The following is a 17,806-nucleotide window of genomic DNA, read 5'->3' as shown; positions in this document are numbered from 1 at the left end:
TAATAATGGTAACTAGCAGACCAGGCGCACAGCATCAGCACCACTTCCCCCCTCCCTTCCGCTCCAATCCATTCCCCATTCTCTCCTCTGTCGTTCTCCCCCCTCCCAGCCCCCATGCCCACCACAACAGCCTCAGTTGCTCCGCCAGCCTCCGTCTGGCCATTGTCGGGAGCCCGCCCCTGCCCACCCATCCGGGATATTCTTGGTGGCGCGGCTCAGTTGCCCGCCTCCTCCTCGACGCCCCATTTTGTCTCGCCACCCTCACTTTTTTTGTCTTGCTGCCCGTCCCCCCCCCCCAGCCTCCAACGGGCACCTCACCGCCTTTTACCCTCCCACTCCAGGTAATGTTCCTGCTCCTGCCCGTTCCTTCCCTAGGCAATGGTTGGCACTCTTGTAGGGCCTTGCAAGAGTTCCAGCAGGCATCCAGATGCGTCCCAGCATCCCCAGGGAGTTCTCTACCAGGTCAGCCATAAGATAATTAAATATATAGATCATATGGTTTCTGTGCTAATTTTATGTACTGCATTTTGCATTTATGTCCATGGCCAATATAGAAATAAAGCTGAACTTGATGCAATCTCATAATTTCCCCACAATTTCTAAATGCAAATTAACTTTCTGTTAAAAGGCAATACATAATAATAATGTACACACAACATGGTCTGCCCAGCACAGGTGACAGCTGTAGTGACTGATTCATGTGGTTTCCATCCAGAATAATTTTGCAATGGGAGCATGGTGTTCTGGTTCAAACTGATACAACTTTAATGGAAGCAGGTACAGGAAAGACCCAAATGATCAGCCTTACCCAGGTAGCTGTAGGATTGATACACCTATAGCCACATGTGATATCACATCTCTATATACATGTGAAAGGGGCGTCCAACTATACGCTGTGAGGGAAGACTGGGACTACATGATGTTACTTTCTCTCTTCCCATCCACCACTCTCAGTGAGGTATTCCGAAGTTCACAACTGGCAATGCTTAAGCACTGATTTGTTAGTGCAGGAAGTTAATACTTGATTTAAGTATTTATTGTGAATGTGTGAGATCCACAGAACAGTTTAAATAAGCCTACTTGCATTGAAGTGGCATACAGTTCATCCATTCCAAAGTACATTGGACTGATTGAAACTTCTCCCATGGGGAGGCTACTGAAAGCTTGTTCCATTCTCCATATGATGCCACTTCATACTAGCATGCTAAAGCCTTTTGAGGCTCACACTGTTTGAATGAATGTGTGAATGCCTTTAATGCAGAATAGAAAACATCAGAAATATATCTAATTTAACAATGTCTGTTTTAATCAGTGTAGGTTTGTTTTATAGTCATGTCACAAATACAAACAAACTTTTATTGTCATGGGGTGAAAAGATCCTTTACTGAGACTAAACCAGTTTTAAGGACTAACTTAAGCAGTCTGTACATTTGTTATGCCAAGCAGCTGAATGTGGGACTTTTAGTTTACTGTTCCCCCATAGGATTCTCTTTTCCTTTATGTAAAGGACAAACCACACATCTGCAGGTAACATCCACCCTCTCAAGCAAGGCTACTTCTTGCTTTTGGCAAGGTGTGTCTAACCTGCAGCTCTTTCTAATCACCAATGAATGGTGTTGAGCCCAAGAGACTGGAGCAATAATAATGAACTTGGCATGATCACTCACTGTAGCAGAAAACCTTTGGCTTTTTCCGATATCATCTGGGAATAGCAAAGGTTACTCTGAATGAGAGATCAAAGAAAACAAGTCTGGACCCAGACATATTTTCCTCCCCTTCGTGTTTGCAAAGATATTGTTCAAGAACACGAGAATATTTTATTTGCCCTTTCTCTCCTACTAAACAGCTTCATTTAGAGTTCTTAGGGAAAAGAGTAATTGCCACTTCTAGAAGAAGCAGAGTCCTGTCGAAGTGTAACTTGTTTGCCCTTCTTCTGCAGTTTACATGAACGCTTAAAAACAAAGCTAAACAAAAAACCCTCTTCAAAGCCTGCTACTTTTCAATCCTTAAAGTCTTTGTGCTTGTAGAACAACTGTCAAGTTGCATGACCTGTCTTTGCACAGAACTGTTGCATAAGCCACAAAGATTCTGAATTGTTCAAGGAATTAATTGGAGTAAAACACTTCACTGATAAATTAGGGCCAGCCATTTAGGGTCAATAGGAACACAAGTAACCCCTCCCACTGCTCTTTGCACAGTATTCTTCCAGATTCCTTTAGAGACATTTAGGCTGTCACGAGTAGGCAGAGATTTTATGAGGTTAAAAAAAAATAACAACTGGAGAACACACAATATGTCTATTCCATTTATCTGACACTTTCCATTTTGTATTAATAGAACTGGATACAAGGTTTTTTTAATCTTTTAAAAAGTCTTAGGATTAGTCACACAAATAGTTCTTCACATAAAGCCAGTTTATCAAATGCAGCAAGGTTTCAGGAAATTGCATGTTACTGCTGAGCCCAAGAGTCCAATCAAACAAAATAACAAACCACAAGAGGTCAAGTGATTTCAAATATTGCAAACATATTTTAATTTTTGAATTTTATACAAACGTGGGCTAAATACAGAGGTGGCTGTGACAAAAAAAAGGGTGGGTTATTATTGCCTGAAAGTGTTCACAGAGACATAGAAATACTGAAGGCAAGCTTCCTGACATCCAACATGATGAGATTTTTTAACCTGCAAGAGGGATGAAGACGCAACACTTGGAAGTTAATTTGTGTGTTTCTCTAGCAGTCCTTGAAGTCTTCCTGCCTTTATATATAGCAAAACCAAAGCACTAGGAACCAGGGTAAGATTTTTAATGCACTTCATCTAATCATGAAGGGGGGAAAAGACCCCCAAACAACAGCAACAAACCATAGAAAATACAGGAAGGGCTGTAATCCTTGCAACTGACACTAAGTTCACTTTAAATGATGGCTTGAAGAATTTCCAAGAATGCCTGCCGACTAGGTTGTGTGATGCATAAAGTCTGCTTTTCTGTACATGGCATGCCCACTCTTCAGTGAAGGGACAGGAAGAGACTGCAACTCTACAAACAAAAAGGAACTGAAGCACAAGTGGAGCTTGGACTCCATGCTGGCATTCTCACAGTGCAAAGCAAAGCAATGTAGAAAAATATGAAAAAAACCAACCATGGGCTTCAGAAAATCCTTGGCACTAAGCTCCCCTCCTATTCATTCTAGCCCATTGTTCACGGGGCATTTTTTCTTCACTTTCAAGTGGGATGAATTACATTTTAATACTGGGGCATTAAGGAAGAACCAAAACGCAAATGCGAGAACCAATTACAAAACAAACACCTGATGAGCACACAGCATATCAGCCTTCTTCTTCATCACTATCCTTCATAGTGATGCCTTGAAGTCCACCTCCATCAGATACAGAGACTGTGGCCTCCTCAACTGTAAGACGACTGTGGATGGTATCATAAGTTTTACTGTTCAGGGTTCCTTCCAGCACGCCTTGCAATCTGAAGTCTCGATAGGTCTTCTGCAGCAACAACAGAACGTATACACTTTAGGGCAGGCCTGCTCAACTTCAGCCCTCCTGCAGATGTTGGCCTACAACTCCCATCATCCCTGGCAATTGGCCACTGTTGCTGGGGATTATGGGAGCTGTATTCCAAAAACAGCTGGGGGGCCAAAGTTGAGGAGGCTTTTAGTTCTCCCCCCCCTCAGAAAACTTCAGTCTAACTGAAGGGCCAGATGGATGAATGGACTGACTTCTAGAGGTCTGACATGGAATGGTCTGGCAAAGATATATGGTGGAATGGAAGCACACAGGGGTGAGGGGGTGGGCAGATAGAAGCAGCTGCTTTATCAGATTATTGGTCCATCTAGAGAGGAACCAGCTTCCCCAGCTGGCAGTCACTTTCCAGAGACTCAGAGGAAGCCTTAGCTAATGCAACAAGCCAGTGAAAGACACCCCCTTAGTAACAAGGGGTGAAAAAGGGCTACCAGTCCCAGAAGCTCCAGGAATCTTGCTGAAACCTTTATACTTGTTGGCAGCATAAGCAAAACATTCAAATGGCTCCCCCTCACCTACACACTAGGGCACTGATGCCTGGAACTTCTGGGGTTGGCAGTCTTTTTTTTTTAAACCCATTGAACCAAGTGGCCTTGCTTTGTTACTACAGGCAAGCCAGCCAATAATCTTCTGCAAGGTTACCCAAGAAGGAGGCTCCACAGCTCAGGAGAAGAGCATATGTCTTCTTCCTTTAGCTGAAGGTATGGAGGGTTGGTCCTAGGATATATGGAAAGCATATGCTTGACTACTGGGCTCTGTCCCCTTCTGCTGAGGAACCCAATAGAAGATGGTCAGTTCTCAATATAGTGTCTGCACAGAATTATTTTGTAACTGTTAATTTTGCATATAGGTGTGTACATGATAAATCCAGATTAGGAACTGCGTTATATAAAAACAGTGAAGGCAATAAAATGCATTCAAAATGGATATTCTATTACATATTTTAAAAAGAAAGGTATCACACTCTCATCAAATAACTTCTGTGGCAGGGATGAAAGAGCTATTAAGCTATTAAGAGCTATAAGAGCAACCTATTAGCAGGCTGTGTGAGAAATACTTTCTCTTCTCTCTCCATTATTCTCTACCACCAACAAGTGCTCTTTTTAGATAAGTTATCTGGAAGAGCAGCAGCTGCAGGTTCTACTTACTTGCAACAGGACAAGTATATGTTTTCATGAGTAACTCTGACTAACTATACAGCTCAAAACTATTTGTCTGTTCTTTCTGTTTAAAAAACAAAACAACCAATACAAATGCTTGTGTTCTTGTTCCACTAATGTCCCGCTATCAATGGCTACTAGTCTGAGGGCTATAGGCTATCTCCAGTCTCAGAGGCAGGATGCCTCTGAATACCAGCTGCAGGGGAGTAACAGCAGGAGAGAAGGCATGCCCTCACCCCTTGCTGTGGGCTTCTTAGAGGCATCTGGTGGGCCACTGTGTGAAACAGGATGCTGGACTAGATGGGTCTTGGGCCTGATCCAGCAGGGCTGTTCTTCTGTTCTTAATGTAACTTGGTTCAGTGAATGACACCAGCTGATCATGAACTTTACATTGCTGATGTTATTCCTGTAGGTTTCACTGCATTATTCAGTTGCTACAGGCAGTGAAATACAGGCGCTCCTAATGAGGTGTTGGGCGGACATAAAAGAACTTAAGTTACAGGCCCCACGTTTTTGTCTTGACGTCAAAAGGGAAGGCTATATTGAATGTAACAAGGCAGCACTCTGTTCTCTCCCAGCTTAAGTCATGAGAAAACTGACAGAGGTGCTTTAGTTTTATTTATCTGATATCCTGTTGTCAATGATTTATGTGTTTCCAGCATATTACCTTTGGGGTGTATAGCCAGCTACTTCTGTATCCAGACCAACATTTTTCATGATCAGTTCAACATCATCTGAATATTTGAACATGGCCTCAGATTGCAATACAGTATGCTACTGTCAACAACCATAAGGTCATCTGAGCAATAGCATACTGAATTGTGGCTTGTACATATGGTAAAGTGCTCAGGTACAATAGTCAGTGTAAGTCCTCAAAATGCTTCCAAATTGGAACATTTGATGTATATTAAATGAATTCCTCAGTTGATCACGGTAATCTTACAGCTTGATTCACTTAAGCTAACAATCTCTCTGTAATTTCTTATTTATGGAAAATGAGGACACAGTAAAAAATATAGTTTTATGTTCTGAAACTACAATTTAAATTTAAATTCCTTTACATGTGTACATGCATGCTTACACACACACTCAGTCACTCACTCACTTTGGAGCTGTGGGATTTGATTTGCGGTAAGTAAAAACTGCCTCCTATCAATCTAAATTTGTATGGAGTTCCATTATTGCACTTGATAAGTAGCGAAATACATTCAGATAGGCCTTCAGACCACTAAATCACCTTGCCAATTATTTGTTAAGTGGATGTTTTGGTTTCTCTTCTGCAGTGTATTGGCCTCGAGGGTCATATTTCTCAGGAGCTAGTGACTTGTACAATTTGGCTTGTAGACTGCTAAGTTTTGCTCAGTGGACTTTCATTGTGAAATACAGATTCAGCTACTGATATTGATGATTGCTAAATAAATTCTCTCCATCCTATTTTAAATAATTATGAAGTCACCTCTGCACTACAAATATAAAAATGCACTAATGGGCTGTTTTGCTTCAGTCATGACAAGTGACTGTCTGAGCTGATTCTCTAGCATGGGATCACCAAGGCCAAGATCAAGGAACTGAACCTCACCTCAGCCCTGAACTCACTGAACAACCTTCTCTTAGTCACCCGATTTGTAAAGTGGGGATGATAACACTGAGCTGTTTTACAGAAATCATTGTACTGATTACTAAAATAATATACGTGAAACACGCTAAGCCCTTGAGAAAATGGCTATATACATATTGAATATGACTATTAGAGTGCATGTGCATACATATGTTTATGTGTGATATCAAAAGAAAACAGGACTATTAAGACTGGGGTACTAGCATTCACTGAAAATGGAAGGTGCCTGCAATTTGGCACAATATATGATAAGATGCCAGTCAGTGACTGGCTTAATTCACCTCACATTTACTTCATACTGTGAAGCCCTTTGTACAGAGTAATTGCTATGTAATTAATTACCAATTAGAATGTAATTGCTAAAGCCCTATGCAGGCCTATGGCTAATCAGGATTTGATATCCACAGTCACAAAAGCTCTTCTCATGATCAGTGAGAAGAACTTCTCCATGGTCTGTGGAGAGAGTGGGTTTGCCCACAGACAAACACTCAACCATTGCTGGGCGGGCAGACTGGCTACCCAGATGAGCGGTGGCTATCCTGTGGGCCACCCATGCCTTGCTCGGGAACTCCAGGGGTCGGGTGCAGGGAAGTGTTGCTGCATGGTGCCCTGCTCCCCGGAGCCCCAACAATGCACCCCCCTGAGTGTGTCCACCGCGGCTGCAAGCAGCCTTGGCAGACACATGATCACGAAGTCAAGTTTTTGTGCACTCTTGCACCCAAAACCTCAGTTAAGCGGTGGGCTACTTAAGAGGGCCCGCCATGCCGCCTGAGCAGATCCCGGTGGTTCTCATGCGCAGCACAGATCAGGCTGGGATCCCTTAGCCCAATTTCTGCTGCACGTGTGAATAGCTTTGCAGTGTGGCCAGAACCTCAGGGGTATACTCGTGAGTCAAATGGGCCGTAACCCAAAATTTGCCTTTAAAAAGAGCTTCACAGTAATGTCTGAATACTCAAAGCATAGCTAGAGAGGTGCTTCACACGATTGGTGTGCTCGGAGGGTCAGTGCGGGGAGAGAGGGCTTAGTCTGCTCTCCCTGCACACGAGCAGTCACTTGTTGCTGGGCGGCCGGATCAGCCACCCAGATGAGCAGCTGCTCTGGTAGGGCGCTCCCGCACCTGGCTGCAGCTCCGTTGGGAGCTCTGGGGATCAGGGGGAGTGCTACCATGCGGCTCCCCGGTTCTGAGGCACCACATGAGTGCATGGTGCCTTCCTGGGGTCCCTCGAGACACACAATTGAAAATCACTAGCCCGGTGGTTCCCATGATTGATCAAAACTGGGTTGGCCTCCGGTAACCCAGTTCGATCAATCGTGTGAATAGCTTCAGGGTCTGGCCACAAATCAGGATGTGAAACCATGGTTTGGAATGGGTTTGCAAACCATGGTTTGCAAACTTCAAGGTTAAGCTTCCCTTCCCTGTGCATTCAAACTATGGTTGAAACAGTTTCCCTATGTTTTTGCTTGCAGCTCTTGCTGGTCTCTCTACACACACAATCCGGGGACAATCCGGGGACAAGGCTGAGTTTGGCCAACTAAATCATAGTCTCACTGTATGTTTAGGTTCTTAACTAGGTTTAAGGCAACAAACCAGTCAGCACTGGGCCTAAGCCAAGGACAATAGAAACAAGTATTTATTTTCCTTCCTGTTGCTATCTAGAAGTATCATTTTAAGTGCTCCCTGCCACTTGTGCCAAATGGCAACAATTTTCATCATGAGAAGGCCTGAGTTCATGCTTTATTTTTGTTTGTAATACTGCTGTGCAATCGAATTCTAGTATACAGTATTTACCTTCACTATCTTGATGAGAGTCTTCAGTTGGTAGATATGAAGCTGAAGGTCTAATCTATCCGCCAGCCAGACACATATGACTTTCATGGAGCTGCTGTACCATTGCTGAAAAAGGAAGGGGAAGAAAGGGGGCGGGGGAGTCCAGTATTATTCATTTAGCAGATTTGGTAATGAGAGGCAATGGAACACTTTGAAATGACTGCAAATCAGCACTTGAAGCCAATAATGCTCTAATTCCTGTTAGTAAAATGGTAAGTGTTGTTGCTAGGAAATCAGCTAACTTGACCTGGACTGGTGTTCACATGAATTAACGCTAGCAATAATAACTGCTCTGTCTTTGAGTGGTGCCATATTCATGTGAAAGAGTGTTTTGCACTTTGCTATCTCCAGGCAAAAAAGGGTATGAAATACACACTTACATGAAATAACTGATCACTGAAACAGTAGGGGGAAGAAAATTATTTACAGAGAAGGAAAAAGAACTGCACAGCATTGCAAGTTTCATTTAGCAAAATGGGAAATGAATACAAGAAGAGCACATCTGATGATGAAACACAATTCCTGCAGTTCTTCTAGTTCACACACCTTACCCAAGGATGTCCTAAAAGAGGAGCTGGAAAGACATACTTTTATTACAATGCGGATGAGGAAACATTCTTCCCCATATTGACCGCTACCAGCCCACTGATATTTGTCTTGAGATTAACACTCTTGCCCCTAGACTCTGGGCTAAGGGACAGATGCCTTGGTCACTCCTGCTCTGAGGCATGAATGGTATTAGTGGTATATTTCGGTCGTCCATAGAATGACTGGGAGAAAGAGGGTACAGTCATAGTGACTTCCAGACTGCATCCACCACAAAGCTGGTGGCCCAGGACAGGTAAAGAAGAAAGATGAGATGCAATCATTTAACGCTTGCAAAACTTAAACATTCCCCTCCTGAATCTTAGCTACCTCTTTTGAGGGGCTGGAAGCTAGTGAACCCTGTTGTGTCAGTGCTTTTCCTTTTTCCAGGAAGGCACAGGACACAGATAAATAATGATCTAAGAAAACGAGAAACCATTTCAGGTGTGTACATGGCATTTTCTGTTTGCATCTTACTGCATAAATACTTTGAATCCAACATATTATCGTAAGTTTTAGCCAAAATAAATAACCTCTCTGACACTAGGTGGGTCTATAATTGAGCGGCTGTGTTCCAAGAACATGGGCCACTTGGGGCGCCACTGAGGGGGAAGCTGCTGTATGTCCTGCCATTTGCTGCCTGCCTCCCCGGTGCTGTCTGCTGGTCCATCCAGAGAAGTTGCCATAGCTGGTCAAAGAGCAAGAAGCCAACCGCAGTGCAATATGCCAGGTTATGACATCATCATACCACACTATGGATGGGACCACAGAGGCCAGCGGCTGCGGGGGCAGATGGGTGTGGAAGGGTGAGTGCAGTGATGGCCAACTTGGACACGGACCGCTGCCAACATTGTTGTGCCACTGTCAGACAAGGTTCTCTGCCATGTCCCTTTCATGCAGATAGCCAAAAAGCTATCAAGCTGACTCTATGCCTCCTCAAAAGCACAAGCAGTGACTCTTTTACATAGCTGAAGCAGGCATCCCAGGTAGTTTGCCTCTAGGTTGGCCTAGCTCTGGCAATAAGAGTAAGTTTTAAATGATGCCAATTAAATTTCTGCAGACAAGAAAGCTAACGACAAAAACATACAATCTGCCAGAAAGCTTCCTGCACAAGGCCCAAATAAACTGAATGGGAGTTGTACAATGGCTACTTTTCTCATTAGGATTTGTGCTGGATATGCTCCAGGGACTGCATCCCAAAGCAGTACTTCTAGGTTTTCTCCCTCTAGATGCCAATTTTGTAGCTGTACAGATCTTTCAAATGATACTTCCTAGTTTCTTGATAGCAGACCAAACAGATCTTGTCTCAGCTGTGCCAGGCAACCAGCTTTGAAAACTGTTAACAAGCGATGCTGAGATTTTCACACAATATTGACATATTTATAGAGGTTGTGGTAATGCAGATTTGTTACTTTTGGGAGCTGAACAATCAAACATCCATTTCTGGAAACTAGAATAGCTTCTTTATTTTAAGAAGAAGTATCCGTTTCCATGGCAGATTTAATGGTACAGTGGTTTAATTATTTTAAAATGATAAATGAAGGATAATTATTAGTTAACTATTGTTTTATTTTTATTTTTTGGTGTGTAAGCCACCTTACAATCAAACATTAACACCGGCTGTGTCATGACTAGAATAATCATAGTTAAAGAGTTAACAGCAGACTTCTATGGAGTGTATTTTAAGAACCTGGAATTTTCAGGCAATCCCAGTTAAATAACTGTGGTTAACCAGCAATGCGCTCTATGTGGGGCTGCCTTTATATGTCGTTCAGAAACTTCAATTAGTTCAGAATGTGGCAGCCAGATTGGTCTCTGGGGTAACCGGGAGAGACCATTTACGCCTGTTTTGAAACAATTGCACTGGCTGCCAATATGTTTCCAGGCAAAATACAAAGTGCTGGTTATTACCTTTAAAGCCCTGAACGGCTTAGGCCCGAGTTACCTCAGAGAGTGCTGTCTTCTGCATGATCCCCACCACACATCAAGGTCATCTGAGGAGGTTCGTCTCCAGTTACCACCAGCACGTCTGGTGGCGACTCAGAGGCGGGCCTTCTCTCTAGCTGCTCTGGGGCTGTGGAATGCGCTTCCTGTGGTAATCCGTAATTTGAATTCTCTATTAGCCTTCAGGAGAGCCCTTAAAACGTATTTGTTTGGCCTGGCTTTCCAGGTTTTTAAAATCGGTTTTAATATTTTAACCCGGTTTCAGTGTTTTTAATGATTGAGATTGTTTAATTGTTGTTTTAAAATGTTTTTAAATTAATTGTTGTTATATTGTTTTTAATTTTTGTTTTATCTCTTAACTGTTTTAATGGTTTGTTTTAATTGTAAACCGCCCTGAGCCATTTTGGAAGGGCGGTATAAAAATCAAATAAATAAATAAATTTAATCGGGATTGATAATCAGGATCTGATCCTGATAATGTAGCCACTTTGTGCACCTTCAGTTTGGAGGTTTATAAGTAAATTATATAAATAAATAAAATTATTGCATGAGCAGTGACCAAGGAAGTAGGAGAGACAGGAGGAAAGCAGGTTGCTCACCTGCAACTGATGATCTGGTAGTGCGCCATTGATATTCATTAGAATGGGTTCTGCGCCTGCATGGAGGTGTCAGTTGTCACCCACACCATGGGGGATTGTTGTTGAAACAGGACTCCCTGCAAAAGGTTCTCCTTTTGTGTCCACCAGGTCAAGGAATGGATGATCTGATGTGGAACCAGCAATTTCTTTTGTGGGCAATCCACGTTCAGGCAGAAGCTGGATAAGAACCACAAGTGCAGTTTTCGCATTTTTAGGTGTGTGCACTGAACTGTTGTTTTGCAGGATGCCTTCAGGCCTAGAAGGTGTTGGATCTGTTTCTCACACTGCAGTGAATTGGACTGGAACTGATGTACAAGTTCTGTTAAGACCTGGAATCATTCCTGAGGTAAGTAAGCTCTGCCTTTCCACGTATCCTGCACAGCCCCTATGTACAAGATCATCTTCACAGGGTTGAGATGCCATCCACCCCCCCAGCTGCACTCTATTCTGAGGTCCTGGAGAAGATGCATTAAGTACTGTATTTGAGAATTTAACCCTTCTCTGTCCTTTAACGCCAGTAGCCAGTCATCCAGGAAAGGGTAAATTGCCATCCCCCTGGTCCGCAGGTGTGCCACCACCATGGGCATACATTTTGTGAATACTCGGCAGTGCAAAGGCCAAACAGTAGAACCTGATAAATTGCTGTCCCCACTGTGAATCTCAGATACCTCTTGTAGGCAGTCCTGATCCCTATGTGAAAACAAACATCCCGCAGGTCTAACGTTGCAAGCCACTGCTCTTGATGTAAAATTGTGGGAGGGGGAGATGTCTTACAATGTTGTCATTTGATACTTTTTCACATGAACAAACTTGTTCAGATGTCTGAGATCCATTATTGGCCTTAGTCTGCCATCCCTTTGGAAATTTGAAAATAGTGTGAGTAGAACCCCTCCCGCCTCTGTTCCCACCAAACTGGGATGATAGCCCATTTGTCTAGCAGCTCCTGCACCTCTTTCAGCAGGGCAAGCATAGCCCTCATAAAGTGCAACTTTCAAAAAGTTGGAGCCTTGAACTCTATGGTGTAGTCTGAAGTGACTATCTTCAACATCCATTGATCCAATGTTATGTGGTGCCATGCTTGGGCATGGCTTGCCAATCTGATGTTGTTGGCTGATGGTGTAAATTGAACCTGATAGATGTTGCAGGCCACTCCATTCAGCACTACGTTGTTGGGGTAGGCTGTTGCTTGAATAGGGCTGGAGTCCAGCACTGGACAAAGGTGCAATGGGCTCTTCTCCTCAAATTATTGGCAATGGCCCCTCTACAGATTGCAGGAGAAGCATCGGGGCATACAAAAAAGCTCTTAAAAAAAAACAAAACCAAAAAAAAAAAAAACCGCCACCGCAAATAGAGGATTTTTTAAAACCCCAGACATAATTCAGACTAAGCTAGAATGCGCAGCAGTAATTTGGGGAAAAGCAAAAAGAATTGTGAGTGAACTGGTCCCTGACAGCCCACTGCAACTTTGGGGTAAATCCAGCTGATATGTGGACTCGCACCCTCCATTCCAGAGGAAATGTGAACTAAAAGCCATGTGTGTAAAAGTCTCCAGTGCAGTATCCATTTCTTTTAGATGGATGTGATAGGCTTTCATTTCCTCGGTTGGGGAAACATGGGTTGGTGTTGCCACATCAGGAAAGAGAGATCTGGATCCAATGTCTCTTTATCAGATTCAAAATCTGAAGAGCCATGGTGACTTTGTTCTGAAGGAACCAGTGAAGAGTGAGGCTGCCTATCTGTTGGAGTAGGCTGCGAAGGTCCAGGCAGTATCAGCTCCCATGGATCTGTCTGGATAGCCATCAACTGGAGTTGAAAGCCTCTAGTCTGAGTCTGTTTTGTAGCTAAAATGAGTCCAGGTGACAGTAAGATTGGTAAGGTTTGCATTTTTGAGCTAATGGTCACAATTGGAAAAGTTTGTGTTGTCACTCCTGCTGTCAACACCTGAGGTTGCACAGGCAAAGAGGCATCCCCACCAGCCAAAGTGTGCACAGGAAGCCCTTGAGCATAAGCTTTTGCTAGAGGATTTTGTTTCTGGAATCCAAAAGACCTCCAGAATCTATCCTCTTCATAACTGTATGCTAACCCTGGAGAAGTTTGGCCAAAACAACCAGTATGAGAGACAGACGATGTGCGGTGAGTGAATCCACATGTATGCCAACTCGTAGAAGTCTCTAGCTGCACAGCAGTTAAAGTATAGGATAGTGTAGAAGTAGCCTCTGTTGGTGGAGGATGAGTCTCCTGCTCCTCAGATTATGGGAAACTCCTGAAAGTTGAAGGGGTAGTAGCAGCAGAGTCTAGCATTGATAACAAAGATTGGGCTGTATTAGGATCCAATGTTGTTGAGCCGTCATTTTGATTATCATCCTTCTCAGCTTCGAACACAATTGGCACTCAATACTGAGGTGTTACAGCATCACCTAGTACTGGAGTATTCAACACTGAAGCCGGGGCCTTGGTTCTCGGTGTCGATGTGGATGTTATAGGAGTCGATGTTGGGGTCAAGGAAAGCGCTCTCGCTGCTGGAACTGGCTTCAATACCAATGGTGGGAGAGGCTTCGGCGTTGAGGGTCCCAGCACTGAGTGTGGATGCGCTGATGTCGAGGGCACGATAAGCTCCTTCAATGTCAACGTTGAAGCAGGCACGGCACTTGTTGGGGTTTTCAATGATGATTCTGGTGCCAAGGTTGCCTGCTTCTGTGCTACTTCACTAGGAGCTGAGTCTCTCGGCATCGATGGCATCGGCACCGATACAAAAATGACTTCTTGCGCTGAAGTAGGGAACGAGGTAGCTTTCGACGCTGAGGATTTCTTCTTCTTTTTCACGGGCTCTGATGCGTCTACCAATTTGTCTCCATGTCGCTTCGGCATCTTAGGAGACTTAAATACTGATGGCGAGGGTTTAGACTGGGGTACTCCCCTCAGCCCTTGAGCCAACTTCCTTCTACGATGGATAAATTTGATCACAATGGAGCCCCTTCCCTAGATGGGCCAGAGGGACTTAACATTTCGCCATAAAGTGCTGCCCTCAGATGAAGTTCCCTGTTACGTTGGGTCTGCTTCAAAAACGACTGGCAAACTTTACAAGTGGAGGTAACATGCACCTCCCCTAGGCACAGCAAACACAAGTCATGCCCATCTTGTGAGGGTAACTTCAAATTACAACTAGAACAGCACTTGAAAGTTTCCCCCCTCATTTTTCTTATATGAGCATTTGGGATGGTGCATTGCCGTTGTCTGCGCTCCGTTTTCAGATCTAGCCTTAAACCTGTCGGATCTTTCATCTTAGCAGTAGGGATTAGACACGGCATCATCGATAAACAGTCCGAAGTTCAAATAACTGATGAATCTTTTTTTTTTTTTTAAGAACACACAACGAAGTAAGGTACCAGTACGAAGGAGTCATAGTGATGGAGAAACCAAACACTATGGTGGTCATAAAGGAACTGAAGTCCTGGCGCTTCCTCCTGCTTTAAATAGCCACATGGTCATGTGGGGTGGGGCGCAAGCACCGAAAAGGAAATGTGGTACTCCACACCAAGAGGCTTCCGTGCAGGCGGAGAACCAATTCTAATCGATTAAACGGACCACGATCCAGATCATGGAGTTGTTCAGACTCTCCCTCTTAGTTGTGAGTGCACTAGTAGTAAGACCGTGGACAAGATGCAGGCACTCTGCCTTGGTGGATACAGAGATGGACAAACCACTGCCCACTATGATTTCTATCCCGAAGACATCTGGGGTAAGCAGCAACAAAAGGGGATAGCAGGTAGAAGTGGGGAATTCTTTATCTGATAATCACCAGGAAAAACAGACATGCCAATGAATTTTTTAAAATTCTGTTTTTATTGAAGGGTATCAGTGGCACAGTAAGTTCTGACAGCATCCTAGAGATGGGGGGTTGACAGGCTTTTTCCTTTACGCATCCCTGCCCCTGTGCTTCTGGAAGCTACATGTCAGACAGCACAACAGTTATCTGTTGTGTACTTTTGAGAGGCACCAACACATAGGAACAGCTGGTTCTCCACTTATTGCTGTAGGTCTTCCTTGTGGTGTGCATAGCTCTGGGTGGGGAACTTCCTTTCTTCTGTGCATGCTGAGCAGTTGCCTGGGGAGAGACATGGAGACAGTAATGAATTATTGGGAAGCATCTCCAACAGACAGGTTCTGCTATTAGGTGTTCATCTAGGTTTGGCAGGTACATGTTTGAGACAAGGTACCGGCAACTATAAGCTTTTAAAATTCCACATTTCCTAGACCCATATTTGGAAATGCAGCTGATGAGGGGAGATAATGTAATCATTGAGACAATACTCACTCACTGAAAGTGCTGTTGCAACTCTGATACCAGTTACGGTGTATTCCGTTCCATGTGTCCTAAATCTGATTCTGCAAGGAAAAAGGAGTCATGAGGGTTTGCCCAGCAGTACAAGCATGCAGTGTTCACCAGCAATGGTGGCTGTGCTCTGCATAGCTTCCCCAATGCAGAGTGGCAGCTTACCTGGAGTGGAGGTCTGTGTGGCCAACAGGGCTACCCAGCTTGGGCAGAACATACATACTATGTTTTGTGTGGAAAACCTGTTGAATAAGGGAGAAGAATTAAGGTAGTGCATAGCTTCGCCATAGTGCAGGGGCACTCTGTGGCTGCTGAGTATCCTGATGAGGATATCCTGAGTATCCTGATGAGTATCCACACACTTTGATGTGTGTTGTGGGAATGATGAAGGATTTTCAGTGGTCATATTTCATGGATTTGCCACCTTCTTGTGGAGTTGCCTCCTCCTCCTCTGTGTGGGTGTCTTGTCCTTGCAGCTCCAGATGCAGCAATGGAACTGATGGAGGCTATTGTATTTGGATTCTTGCAGCAGAATAATGGAAATGGTTAGGAGAGAAGAATAATCTTATTCATTTGTGTTTCCAAATGACTTTGTCATTAGCTCTGTTTGTTCAAGTGCTCCCTTTCACCAAATTCCTTATTACCGTAGTTCCCACTTGTGCACACAGAGTTCACTAGATCTGGAAGTAATGGGATATAACTCTATGCTGTAGATCTATTTTTAAGTCATTTATCTTTTTTACTAATTAATTCCAAATCCATTCCTAATATCTTATATAACAATAACTTCTCCTAAATAATCAAAAATAGCAAATTGGGATAAATTTGATCAATAAATTTGATGCTATAAAGATTAATACATAAAACTCATTTCTTTACAAATTTATCAATTGTATCACTTTCTTTTGCATTTTTGTAATATGTTAGTTTAATTTAAAAACAAACACTTTCCATTATCTGATGAATATGTTATGCCCCCAGTTATGCCTTCATTGGCCCCAGAGTTGATCAGAATCCTATCCTTCAGTGGTGTGGTGTGTGGTGTGGGCCTGGAGGGGGAGATTGTGTGGGAAGTCAGTTGACTTTAGCTGTCTGATGACTCTTTGCAGCCCTACTTTTGTTGGCATGTCATTGTGCTGCTGTTTGGGCACAACCAATTTCTGATCAAGCATAGAATTCCAACTAAGTGCCATTCTTCCCCTACCATGTCCCCAGTTCTGCCTCTTGTGCTGGTGGTGTCCTGCTGGCATAGTGATTATGCCAGCATCCCTCAAACCCAGCAGAAAGATAACACCATGCCAGCAGGTGCAACGGAATTTCACCGTGATCCCATTTCTGCCTGACAAGAGTCAAGGTTGACTCATGTTGACAGTCAGGTTGATTTCACAAGGAATATCCAAGGATGCTATTGAGAATCCATCTTTTGTCCATATATCAATTTTTCCAAGGACTTATTCAGGTTTTCAACATTTCAAAGTAACCATTTCTGAATAAGGATGTTGCTGAATACATGCTACATATCTACCGCTTGCAGTTTAGCACTGAAAAGGATGAGAACATGGCATGCAAATATACACAAATTATCTCATTATATTAATTATCTATTTCTGACATAACCTTCAAAGCCAAATCCAGGCTAAAAAGGGTAAGCTTGAAAAGAGGAATGCCTTGTAGAGCTTATTTTTAAGAGCATTATTCATAGCTTTACAAAGATTATTAGAGTGATCTTAATTTGTAGTCCATGGATAACAGGTGGCATTCAAATGAATATTGTCAGCCACATTGGGAGGAGTGTCATATAGCTTAGCAGATGGCATCTGAGTGAATTCACTTGCACTGATAAATTCACTCACCTGATACATCTCTCAACTGCCATTTGTTCTTTTGAATCTATTCAATGTTACATGCAATATGATAGACCCAATCTGTTCTCTTATCAACCCAACCTTTAGAATAATTAATCTCAGAGATACGCAACATGATCCACTGCAGCATTTCAATGGAAAGCCTGACACTTTCCATGGGGGGGGGGACACACACACATACTTGTGTTGTGGGCTGTTGATCAGTTATGCAAAGAAGGCTAGACATCAAACAACTGGTAGAGAGCAGAAGTGATGCAGCTTGAACAAATGAGCAAACTGCAGTTAGTGTGACAGGTCCTGT

At 43.4% G+C, this 17,806-nt stretch overlaps 1 protein-coding gene across 29 annotated transcripts in view; it reads right to left on the bottom strand.

The window, feature by feature from the left end:
* Window positions 1-1,376: 1,376 nt before the first annotated feature.
* The window catches only part of CADPS2 (calcium dependent secretion activator 2), a 522,314-nt gene continuing 505,884 nt past the window's right edge, over window positions 1,377-17,806 (bottom strand). For 14 of the 29 annotated variants that reach the window (XM_053251802.1, XM_053251790.1, XM_053251803.1 and 11 more), the window contains 3 exons: window positions 15,806-15,882; window positions 15,627-15,693; window positions 15,161-15,412 (listed from right to left, as the gene is read on the bottom strand). In XM_053251802.1, coding sequence (XP_053107777.1) covers window positions 15,254-15,412; window positions 15,627-15,693; window positions 15,806-15,882 — 303 coding nt within the window. In that variant the 3' untranslated portion in view covers window positions 15,161-15,253. Of the gene's footprint in view, window positions 3,499-8,101; window positions 8,207-15,160; window positions 15,413-15,622; window positions 15,694-15,805; window positions 15,883-17,806 lie in introns of those variants that run through there. The other 15 variants (XM_053251793.1, XM_053251798.1, XM_053251804.1 and 12 more) reach the window with 5 other exon arrangements.

The sequence above is a fragment of the Hemicordylus capensis genome, chromosome 5 (assembly GCF_027244095.1).
Source record: "Hemicordylus capensis ecotype Gifberg chromosome 5, rHemCap1.1.pri, whole genome shotgun sequence".
Classification (NCBI taxonomy): Eukaryota; Metazoa; Chordata; class Lepidosauria; order Squamata; family Cordylidae; genus Hemicordylus; species Hemicordylus capensis.
Note: the sequence above shows the minus strand (reverse complement) of the source record. Positions and strands in the feature narration are given on the sequence as shown.